The sequence below is a fragment of the Carassius carassius genome, chromosome 7, assembly GCF_963082965.1.
Source record: "Carassius carassius chromosome 7, fCarCar2.1, whole genome shotgun sequence".
In the NCBI taxonomy this organism is placed as follows: domain Eukaryota; kingdom Metazoa; phylum Chordata; class Actinopteri; order Cypriniformes; family Cyprinidae; genus Carassius; species Carassius carassius.
The window spans coordinates 30,167,351-30,179,582 of NC_081761.1; the positions used below are offsets into that span (position 1 = coordinate 30,167,351).

General features: G+C 34.7%; 1 protein-coding gene across 1 annotated transcript; it reads right to left on the reverse strand.

Annotated features, from left to right (window-relative positions):
• Window positions 1-482: 482 nt before the first annotated feature.
• Window positions 483-4,210, reverse strand: LOC132144240 (uncharacterized). Its single transcript, XM_059555023.1, has 9 exons — window positions 4,097-4,210; window positions 3,677-3,735; window positions 2,859-3,205; window positions 2,581-2,639; window positions 2,198-2,385; window positions 1,830-1,987; window positions 1,652-1,710; window positions 1,336-1,496; window positions 483-1,095 (listed from the first exon to the last, which is right to left on the reverse strand). Exons 2-9 carry the CDS (start codon window positions 3,714-3,716, stop codon window positions 1,010-1,012), a joined length of 1,098 nt encoding a protein of 365 aa, XP_059411006.1. The 5' UTR covers window positions 3,717-3,735; window positions 4,097-4,210; the 3' UTR covers window positions 483-1,009.
• Window positions 4,211-12,232: the final 8,022 nt, after the last annotated feature.

Sequence of the window (12,232 nt, forward strand, 5' to 3'; positions counted from 1 at the left end):
ACACGCCCTGCTTTTTTATTGTTGCTTCATGTTTCCCACCCCACCTATTTTTCCAACCCGCCCTGGAAAATGGAAGAAACTAAATCACTCAAATTTTGCTTGTAAATTACAAAGAAACAGCAAGCAACACCAATCTTTGTTTTATTCAAACTTTTTTACAGTGTAGGGTAGGTTGTAACAAACTCCTTTTGCAGTTTAAAGATTTAAAAACCAATGTAATTTGCAGCAGATATATGATAAAAATGTATATCAACGTTTGGGACAGTCAAAAAAAAGTGGCTGAACTTTGTATTATATTGCACTTGACCGCTTGCCCACATCTCCCTGCAATTTTGTGTGATGTGATGTTTTCTAAAAGTAATTTTGAAGATATGGGAACAGACCGAATGTCAGTTCTTCATGCTGTCACAGATCAAAAAGTTGATTTGTTTGAATACAGTCTTTATTCGTAAAGTTTTTGCAGCACTGAATTTACAACGGAACAGGATTCCACCTTCATTTTATTAAACATAAGTACTTCATAAAACATAATACAGAACATTTACTAGAACATCTTTCATTAACTTAAAGGTTAAATACATAAATTTCACATCTTCAGAATCAAACTAATACATTGGTAAATGTATTTCCTGTTCAATCCATTTTCAAAAGCACAAAGCGATCTCAATTTTGAATTTCAACCTAACTCTATAGGTAACTTTCACTTGTGCCATTTCTGTGGCATAGAGAAATGTTCAGATGTGGTTTCAATAAACCAATCCTCATTAATCCTCCAGCCCAGTGTACACATGCACAAACAGTGTGCTTTTTTGTAAATCAGAAACCAAAATACCATAACTTACACATATCACCAGGCTCTATATGTGGCAAGAAAGACTAGTAAATGTTACAGGTAGATCATAACTTGGCTTGTTTTAATTTGTGACCTGCTGATTCTAAATGTGGCCAAAATGATCCAAAATGTCACAATCATTTTGCAGTCGCATGATTTTATGTGTGAAGGTGATGCTTAGTGCATCGCAGCTGACAACAGAAGTGATGCTAGCGTCATCCAGAAAGCAGTGAGAATACTAGCCAAGACTGGAGACTTGTTAGCTGTGAAAAGAAAAAGAAAAGAAATATTAAAAGCATATTAAAACATCATAAAACATCATTCATTTATAGTATGTCTTTGCTGATTTTAGACACAACAGGTTATCTTCCTGCCCCCACTACTTTCATTCTCATTTAAGTGTTGGCCTGGTCTATCATGTAATACTATTTGAGCTGATAAACCCATAACAGAGAATATGTAAGAGTCATTACATGAAAACTTGTCAATAAATGTATACTGACCAGTCACTGAAGGGTCTGTAACTTGTATAGTTAGTGCATCAATTTGCAATGCGACTGTTCCATTCTTAACAGCATCAGTAAGGGCTTTAGTTACGTCTGCTAAAGTAGGAGGAGAGGCTTTGTCGAATTCAACAGAAGAATCTACTACAATGGAGCCTTTCCTGAGAGGGAATAATGATCAAATAAAGAGTAAATACAAAATTGAACAATAAATCCAGCCAAACAAACAAAAAAAAGCAATCAACCAATGTGTGAAAATGAATCTGCGATGTTGCCCTTTTGATTGTATATAAATATATAATTTTATATAATTTACCTGAACTGCCGGATAGTTGTGCGCCTGTAGTTCTTCAAAGTTCTGAAAACTTTTTCAAGCTACAATAAATGAATAGACAATTCAGGAGAGATTTTAATTTTAAAATCATGAACTAGTCAAAAGTTCAGATTATTTTTCAACTGACGTATTGCCGTTATTCAAAGGACAAAATAATTACCTGAACAATGACATTGTTTGTCAGATTAATGGCTGCAGGAGAGGTCAGGTTTGATAGGTCGTCTGTGAAGTTTCCGTCCATTTTGAAGACTACATTGTACACTTTAGTGCCTGCTGAGGTTGTTACAGCTTGAGTCGTAGCTGAAGCAGTAGTTGTCCCTTTTGTTTCATTTTAGGGAAGAATTAAAATAAAATGTGATATAGTTAATTAATAATTGAAGGATTCTGAACACTAAAATACATGCAGTTTTAACAGGTGTAGAGGGTGCTGAAGCCGTTGCAGGTGCTGGTGGAGGTGCTTTTATTTAGGATAATATTAAATTGAGACACGGGTCAGCAAAACTGTTTCACAAGTAATGCAAACTTAACGATTGAAAGATAAATCTGTAAACACAAACTGACCAGCAGTTGTTGTGACCTCAGCAATATTGGTGAGATTGGAAAGGACTTTGAAGGTAAAATTTCCATTATTCAAGATTTGTGTCAGGTTTGCCACAGAAGGCTTGGAGTCACTGTTGTTAAAGATAAGTTTTCCATCGACCACAATGGAGCCATTCCTGATAGGGCACACATGCAAAGAATAAACGAATGATCTGGGTGAACGAATAGTCAGTTGACAGACAAAGGAACAATACAACCAACCATTCTAGCACCAAACCAAACAATTAATACATGTATAAATTAATTTAGCATGATGTGACAAAAAAAACAATAAAACATTTGTATATTTTTTTTGTTTCATTCTCTTTTACCTGAATTGCAGAATATCAAAGCGTTGGAAGTTTTTAAATTGAGTGTAAGCTGGTGTAACCTACAAAAGATAAACAAACAGGTTAGGACTTTGATACATTTCATTAAAGTTTTCATTTATTTTTATTAAGAATAACAAAGTGCAATAAATGGTAGAACTAAACCAGTGTATTTTTATTATATTATAATATTATGATAACAAATACCAGTGTGCAATATCAAGCAACATAACAGGATGAAAAAAAATATATATATATTCCTCATGGGCTAAAAATATTACCTGAGAGATGATTTTGTTTTTAAGGGCTATTGTGTCATTATTGGTCATGTCTGCGTAGTTTGCATTGAAAGTGTCATCAATGTGGAACGTTATATTAAATTCAAAAGTCGTGGGGCTGTTGTTGGTGGGGCTGTTGGTGGTGGTGTTGGTGGAGCTGTTGGTGGTGGTGTTGGTGGAGCTGTTGGTGGTGGTGTTGGTGGAGCTGTTGGTGGTGGTGTTGGTGGAGCTGTTGGTGGTGGTGTTGGTGGTGCCGTTGATGGTGCCGTTGATGGTGCTGTTGGTGGTGCCGTTGTTGGGGGTGACAGTGATGTTAGTTTCAGCAGCATATCCTGGCACAGACAGGAATCCTGTTTAAGGTGAAATTAGGGAAAATGAGACATGATAGAATTAAAATTAAATAAAAATAAATAAAACAAAGGAAAAAAAGAAAGAAAATAAAACAAAATTTTATTTAATTTAATAAAAACAATTTTTTAAATTAAATAAATTATAATTATTATTGTTAAACTCCAGATTCTATTCCAGCAAAGCCTATTTGACTGAACTGCATTCCAGTTTGACAGTAAAAAATAGTTCATTAAACAGTAATTAAACAGTTATCACTGTAGGCTATGGATAGGTCTTTATACATCTGCATTGTTGTGAAAAAAGTATGATTAGAACGTTTGTCACTTTCTTTTTCAGTAAGCTGTGATCCTGATTTTGTTTTTATTTCGAATAATAGTTTCTGACCATAAAATCCCTTTGTACTTTAAGTGCAGTTATGAACAATAACTATCACTACTTATTTAGAACAAGCATCACTATTAGGTTCTTACCAATTAGACACAGAACAGGTACTATAATCCTCCACTCCATTGTTCTTTTAGTAATATTCCTAAAAATGAAAATGAAGCATATAAGTATGATGCACCAAAGTTCAAAAATCAAACATAATAACAATCAAAATCAAATCAAACTAAATTCACATGGGTGGTGAGTTTGATGTCAACATTTTAAAAGGTATCAAGAGCTGCATAAGCAACAAACAAAAACAGAATAACCAAGTTTTTACAGAATTCTTAAAACATACTATATTCTACACACACCCTTCAAGGCTGCTTTAGGGTTTACAAAAGAATAAATAAAAAAAACACAATAATCTTTGTCTTCTTAAACTTAGATTCGTTTTTATAACATTTTATATTTATACAAATTGATTAGATACAACAACTGAAAACATTTTCAAAACAACTTACCTTTTGATTATTTCTCCACAAAAAAATGCAATCCAGGTTAATCCGTTTAGGAAGTTCCAGTCGTCAGTTAAAGGGTTACCTCTAATAGAGCCTAGCAGACAGGTGAGCTGATATTTAAAGTGAGACAGGTTTTTTTACTTTTGAAGAACTGACCAATGAGAGTTTTGAGAGCCTGAGAGCATGAGAGTATTGCTCAACTTGGTTGACAAACTTGAGAAACAACATTATCAGAATAAGTCTTTGTTTCCTGGTACATATGTGACGTCCATGATGACAGTATGCATTGGCAGCTTTTAACCAATTATGGCAAACTTAAAAATCATGGTTGAAAAAAAAAAAGGTTTTTTTTCTTTCATCTTTTAACACTATGAAATATGTACTTACATTAATTAGAAGAAATAAACTCCTTCAGGTTTAAAACAACTTTTGAGTGAGTAAATGACGGTATAAAAATAAAACACTATGACAGCATTCACAGAGAGATAACAGAGTTTTTATTTTTGGGTAAACTATTCCTTTAAGAATAATAAAACAACAAATCGCAAAGAGAAAAATCACTCGCTAATCTTGACTGAAGATCTATAAAACAGTTGCATTAGGAATCAGTCTATATAGTGTTTTATTTGCATATATATGAATGAATTTTTTTTATGTTCCTGCTAAATACACCTACTGTACCTGAAAATATAGCATTGTTTGTTTTATTTGTATAATGTAGTTGTCATGTTTATCTTTCTTCTTATCATAACAAAGATAAAATAATGACAAATATATTTTTTTTTATCTCCGCCTACTTTGGCCTAAATATCTGCCTTTTTATATTTTGTTACCTTGAAAGGCTTTATCTTTATAATAGTTTATATTCTTTATAATTCTTTATAAATTAGTTTGACTGTTGTGCTCAGACAACTTGCAAAATAGTAAAAACAACATGACAAAGAATTGTGATAAAATCTAGAATCGTTATATATATATATATAAAAGGATATGATATTGATGTTTATTTGAATAGTGGTTTTCACGATACACATTGTTGCAAATCAGCTTCACAGAAAATTAAGTTTCTAAAATATATTTAGTATTAGCTTGTCAAATTGATGTGTAGCTATATGCCAGAAATATACTGTAAAATTCAGTTTATGACATAAACAAACGAAGAACAGTATTAACAGCAATTATTACAGGTGCATCTCAATAAATTAGAATGGTGTGAAAGAGTTCATTTATTTTAGTAATTCAACTCAAATTGTGAAACTCATGTATTAAATAAATTAAATGCACACAGACTGAAGTATAGTTTAAGTCTTTGGTTCTTTTAATTGTGATGATTTTGGCACACATTTAACAAAAACACACCAGTTCACACGCCCACTTTTCAGCATTTTCTTTTTTAACTGTGGTGAGAATTAACCAGTGCTGAAATGGGGGGTTTCATGACCCATTAAGCAGAAGTATTTAAACCTGTTAAACCTGTATCATTAACATTGAGATATCACTATATATTGTTGCAACAACGCTGCCACGACCAGTCTGGTGGGGCTCTTGCTTATAACAGTATCTTGGTGGAGTAGACTCAATTAGAACAATATAATCATTTGGTTTGTGCCAGGTTTCAGTCAAGCAGAGTACACCAAAACTATTATCTGTGATTATTTCATTTACATTAACTGCTTTGGGTGATCTAATGTTTAGGAGCCTAGGATGCTCACAGAAAAGATTCTAATTATTAACAAAGAGCAGTTTCTGTTCTTTACACCATGACAATAACCACTCATTTAAAACAAAATGTCTACTGGACTTTTTGTGTCCTATTTGATATGTGGGAAGCAGTCCTGACACATTGATCGTCGTCATGGGCTACGTGCTGCATACAATCTCGATCAGGCTCCTGAAGTCCCTCTTCAGTGTTTCTGTCTGCCGCAGCTTGGTGGCGTTGAAATTATTCCTCTTTTTAGACTAAACACAAATCTATAACTTCTAACTTAATTCCCCAAACTTCCTATATTCAGGTCAAAATTAAGCTCTCCAAACCACTCAATCTTTCAAAGATTGCTCTCAGACATGACATGCAAACCCTCAGAAACAAACACACTACAACACAGTCATACACACTGATGATATAAATTCAAAATAATACAAAAAAAAAACATTTATAATTGTTGCTTTTGCTAATTCCCAATTGTTTTATTCTTTAATTGAATGTACTGTAGAGTACAGTACAATACAACAAACGACAACAACAATTCAACATCAAAGACTATATTGGCCCTGGCCAGGCAGGGGGGTAAAATCCTCTCACATGCCTGATCCAACCCTGGCACGTATCATCTGAAATATTTGAGACTGCTTGTCTTCTTGCTCTTGCCCGGCATCTTTCTCTTCCATGTTGTCATCCTCCTCCTCCTTCCCCTCCTCTTTCTCCTTCTCCTCTCCGTACTCCCTCTCCACGTCCACCTCCTACTCTCGAAAACTCTTGAAAATTGGCACACACCTTGGAACCTGCGGCCATTAGGGCCGGGCAGAGACTGATACACGGGCATGGCACAGGGGTTCTACAGCGCCCCCTGGAATACTGAGGGCCATATATCATACATACTTGCACGTAGACACATGAAACTCGGTACACATGTAGAGCTCATCAAACCAAACAACTTTCGTAATGCATGTCATAGGCTCCGCCCAACAGGAAGTTGGCTATTTAGGGTTTAGTATTCATATTTTTCGTCAAAGTTGTGGGGGCTTTTGGGGTCCTTAACATACTCAAAAACTCTTGAAAATTTTTGATTGCCACCAAACTCGGTCAACATGATCTCAAGACATGGGGGATGAACAAATGCCAGGGGATTTTTGATATCTCGAACGGTTTGCTCGTGGCGAGGTGTTGAAATTATGGCGAGAAATGAGAAACAGGAAGAGTCTAATAGCATCCACATACACTACCTGATTTTAATCAAATTCATCAGATTATTCGTTGTATGATGTCGATCGCATATATGTGACTATTAGGAGTCAAAGTTATAGCGCCACCAACTGGCAGCAGGAAGTGTGTCATTTTCAAAATGCTTTGAATTCAGCATCTTGTTTTTACTCAATTTGCTTCAAACTTCATCTGAATAATGTTAAAACAAAGCCTATATAAGTCTGCTGGGCGGATATCAATATCTAAAAATATTGTTGCCGTGGCAACATGTCAAACTGGAATACTTCTCAGTTGATTTTGAGGCATATAACATACTTAGAATTTCATGAAATTCAGAACACATATCAGTATTAGTGACAGCTAGACAATGGCAAAAGCTTTTAAAAGGGCGTGAAGGAGGCACTCTATAGCGCCACCTTTTGTCAAAAGTGGGGGGGTTAGTTTTAGCTACAGACACCAAACTCAGTACATATATTGGTCTTATCAAGACAGACAACTTTATAATTTACAGTCATCAGCTACGACCAACAGGAAGTTGGCTATTTTGAATTGAATATGGATTTTTGGGAAAATTCTGCTGTGAAATAATGCATAGTGGTCAGAGGAGAAGTACACTTGACACACCAAACTTTGTCTACATGTTGAAAAGACATTGAGGAACTTAAATTGTGAATGGGTTTTGGATAGCTTGAATGGTTTTGCCGTGGTGATTTTTTTAAATGACCGTAAAAAGGGAATCATTAATTGTGTTGTATTTTTAAATTGCAGCTTCCAAACACGTCAAAGATTTCTTTCATACAGATGAAAAAGTCATTCTGAGGAAATATGCATAGTTTCATGACTTTACAACACTGTATGGATAACAGAAATTTAAAAAACTGTCAGACATCTCATCTCACTCTGTCTGAGTAAATCTGCTGAGACTTCCATTGTCTGAGAGAAATAGCGCCCCTACAGGTGCAATTCCCGGAATAAAAAAGGGAGGAGACTCTCCTTTAGTTTCTCTTTTAAATCGGTTAAAATACAAATACATACTTAGATTTAATTCACACTGACAAGCTAAACCAACATATATGTTTATTACCGGGTCAGGGCTCATTGATAATTGATGTGTGGTCAGTAATACGTGAGAAAGACGAGAGATGAATCACCGCTCTGAGCAAGAGCGTGTGGAATGACGAGCCCAGAAAAAACGAGTTTATTCTTGTTTTATAGCTTTTAAAAATAAAATATTAAAGCGATATCACACAATTCACCAATTAGAACACACCAAGAGCTAAATTCAGATGTTTTTGAAGTGTTTGTGTGAAAATGAAATATTTGCGTCTGCCTATCTGAAATCACCGCCTCCGATCAGCGCGTACAGTGTCAAGCTCAAAACTAACGAATTTATTCTTGTTTAAGAGCTTTTTAAAATAAAATATTACCACAAATGCACACAATACACCCATTATTACGGTGGCGCAGTGGTGCACAACACAACGACATTAAAAAAGCAAACATAAACTCACAACACAACGACATTAAGCCACAACACAAATACATTAAGCCACAACACCACGAAATTCTCACAACACAACGAAATTAAGCCACAACACAACGAAATTCTCACAACACAAATACATTAAGCCACAACACAACGGAAATGCTCCCGACCACTAGGGGGCAGTTGGTCTGCAGAAACGGGCAATAGACTACGTATTTCCTGTGAAATCTCAGGGCGAATAAAAGGTTCCTGTCTTTATTCTGTGTGAGTGCATTACCAGCTGCAAACTTTTATCCATAAACGATGAATATTAAATAATATTTATACATTTTTCTATAATACAACAAATTAAGTATACCACAGCAATATAATTATTTAATGAAGAGTTCCATAAACATCTGTGAGGGTGGTTTACACAACTATTGCAGTGACCCGTTTTGTGAGGCTCCTCAAAGGTTTTTCACACTTCTCCCCTGGATGTAGAAACTCGAAATAAGTGGATTCAAATTAGTAATGTAAGATTTAAGGATTTCAACATCACTTCTGATACTTCAGTCTGCAGGCGCCTCTTCAAGAATGACAACAGCATGCGAATCTACACTAGGTAAGATCTAAACCTTTATTACTATATTAACGAGCACAATGTAGGCCTATTGTGATTTTTTTAATTGTCATTATTTATTTTTTTGTCGCTGTGGTTGCTTGTTTGTTTAAAAACCTCATCCGTGGATCAAGGCAATACGTGTTAATAGATGATTAACCCAAAAATAAAAAAATAAAGCTGTCATCATATACTCAACATTATGTCGCTGTAAACCCATATGGCTTGCTTTGTTCATTGGCATACAGAAATGTTGTAAATAATGTTACCGTCAGTCAGCTATCTAGATAGACCCCACAGAATAAATTCAGAACAGTTTAGAATGACACGAGGGAGAATAAGCTAAAACCCCAGCTAAAATCTTTTTACAGACCTACCTTTTTTCCATATGTATGTCAATACATTATACATTTTTAAGTATACTTCATGTTCAGTGTAGGCAAACAAACTTTTTACATTGTTTGGTGTGTATTTTCTGAAAACATGTCTCATCCAATCTAGATTTGAGAAGTAGATCCATTTAATGGTCTTTTGGAGAGTTATTGAACCTGCATTCCACATGGTTCGTGTGACCAGAGCAAGGACAGCTAAAGCGAGGAGAGAAGTTGGAATAACAAGCAATGCAATGGTAAATATTGATATTGTATTGTTTGTGACAGAGAAAAAAAATGTTATATTTATTTTCACTTTTTGATGCACACGTTACATGCATGTATCATAATTATTTAACATTTATTTTGACAGTGTCAGTCTCTGCAGCCCTTCGATGAGTTCCCCCTCTTCATGGTCCACCTTTCAGTCGATCTTCCACAGAGAGATCTGGCCTTACACAAAAAACTTGGGATGGATTCATTTGGTTTTATTTGTACAGACTACAATATAAAATGTAAATTAAATATTATGTAAGTGCAAATATATGTAACTTTAATATGTTTTCTTGCTCACCAGTGTAGTGTAAACATGTAAATATCCACACTTAAATTTTTTAAACTTTGATACAGTTTTAATAGTTATGTTAAATACAAATACTAATAACTATGACAGTGTAATGGTGTGTTACTATATTTTTTATAACACTACTATATTTATAACACTTCTGCCACTTGGAGGACTGATAGGTCAGGCAGATCACTGGTGACATCACTGTAAACATTCTCCTGAGATGAAAAACAAAGGTATAGTGTAAATTGACCATTAAGAAAAATAAAAAATTTCCACCATCATTACAAGTTGCATGCATAATGAATAGAGCCATAATCATTATGATTGTGTTTTTTTTTTTTTCTGTTAGGGCTAATCAAATAGGCATGTTATACCTTATGAATAAAAGCAAGATATGAAAAGATGATCAATATCAATATTAGACACTTTCCTCCTACCTTAACCACTCAGCGAGTTTCCTCTCTTGAAAACAGGACCACCATCCCACTGACAGGACCTGGCTTGACTCTCTAAGCATACCAATGGGGCGTGTTAATATTATTAATCAAAGTTTATTAATTATGTCATACATTAAAGAATTTGATAATTCTCTTACTTACCATTGTTCTAGGTTTGTGCCAGCTCTGCTCCCTTCAGTGCAGCTCTGTACAGGAGGAACTGCACTGATTCTCAGTTCTGAATAGTGTGCTGTCTGCTACAGTGCTGCAACAGTATGGATGGGAGTCCGTTAAAACAATCTGTGAAGATAATAACATTGGTTTACATATTTAATTCATTTCAGATATATTTTGAATTACTTTCAGTTGCATTTTAAATTATTACATTGTAAATTACTCTATATTTAAAATAAATTATGACAAATAATATTTAATATAATGTTACAAACATGCCAATAGACTGTAAAGAGATCAGTAATATTTCAAAGGATGTCCCTATCTCTCCTAACCATTTCTGATCTTGTTTGAATAGCTTTATCATGCTTGTGTTGGGGATCCCTGGAAAATTGCTATATAAATGTGAACAATTAATTCAAGCTTCAGGTTACAGATAATATAATTTGAAAATATAACAATAACTGTCAGACTAAAGCCCCGTTCACACAATGAATGATAACTATTAAGATAACGATAGAGTCCACAGCAGCGAACGATATAATCTGTTTATTCTAAGCGCGCACACGCTCGTCCGCTGCTTTACATTCTCGAGCTCGTTATAGTAGGATTCTGATTGGCTGTCAATGTTTTTAATCGTTCATCAGCTGGAAAAAAATAGTTCTTAAAGTGATTCCAATGATATTGTTTTTCTATATGTCTTTATCATTATAGCTGTGGTGTGGACTCTTTTTTTAAATAGTGAGAACGATTTTTAAAACTAAATATCTTTATCGTTTTCTTTATAGTTTGGTGTGAACGGTCCTTTAAGATTTATTACGATACATGGCAATCTAAAAATGGCAACAGTATTTAAAATACTTTATATCTAGTGAAGAAGTTCCTATCACAGCAAACACCCAAGTTACGTTATCAGAACCACCGATGCAAATCAACGTGTATTACCAGGAGTCCTGCTTTTATTTCTACTATCTCTTACGAGTTATAAAAATATGAGGCGGACGGAGTTTAAAGCTAAACTAATTTAGCCCTGCTATTTTTGAGCTGATCAAGTCAGTGCAGCAGCGTTATCCAGCCTTATTAGCTAGATTTGCTAGAAGACGATAGAACAATACTCACCCTAAAGTTGTTGATGTAACGTTTAATGCCCTTCTCCGCGCGATGAAATTCATTTACAGTCATCAGGGGAAGTTCTTGTAAGATGAAAAATCTTCTCCTCTTGTCAATTTGAAAGCTCTACGGAAAGAGCAATGGTTTCCCCGCACAGCACCGGATTTAAATAAGCCCCCCTGAGGAAAAACATTGTGTACAAGAGCAGAGCTAAACGGTCCAAATATTATCAATTTATTTTTTGCTCGAGAATCGATACATTAAGATTATCAGGATATCAAAACATTTAATAAAAACACGTTTTTCATTTAAAAATCGATTACACATATTAAGTTACACATACGTCTCGATGAAATATCGGTGTTTAACTTTCAACACTGCCCACTAGTGGTCGGGAGCACTTCCGTTGTGTTGTGGCTTAATTTCGTTGTGTTGTGAGAATTTCGTTGTGTTGTGGCTTAATGTA

What these genes read in the sequence shown, in the direction of transcription:
- LOC132144240 (XM_059555023.1), bottom strand. Translation starts at nt 3,716, where the DNA reads ATGGAGTGGAGGATTATAGTACCTGTTCTGTGTCTAATTG. An exon ending in AAAACAAAATCATCTCTCAG is followed by an intron (nt 2,640 to 2,858) that starts GTAATATTTTTA and finishes TATCTTTTGTAG; the next exon opens with GTTACACCAGCTTACACTCA. An exon ending in CAAACAATGTCATTGTTCAG is followed by an intron (nt 1,711 to 1,829) that starts GTAATTATTTTG and finishes CATTTATTGTAG; the next exon opens with CTTGAAAAAGTTTTCAGAAC.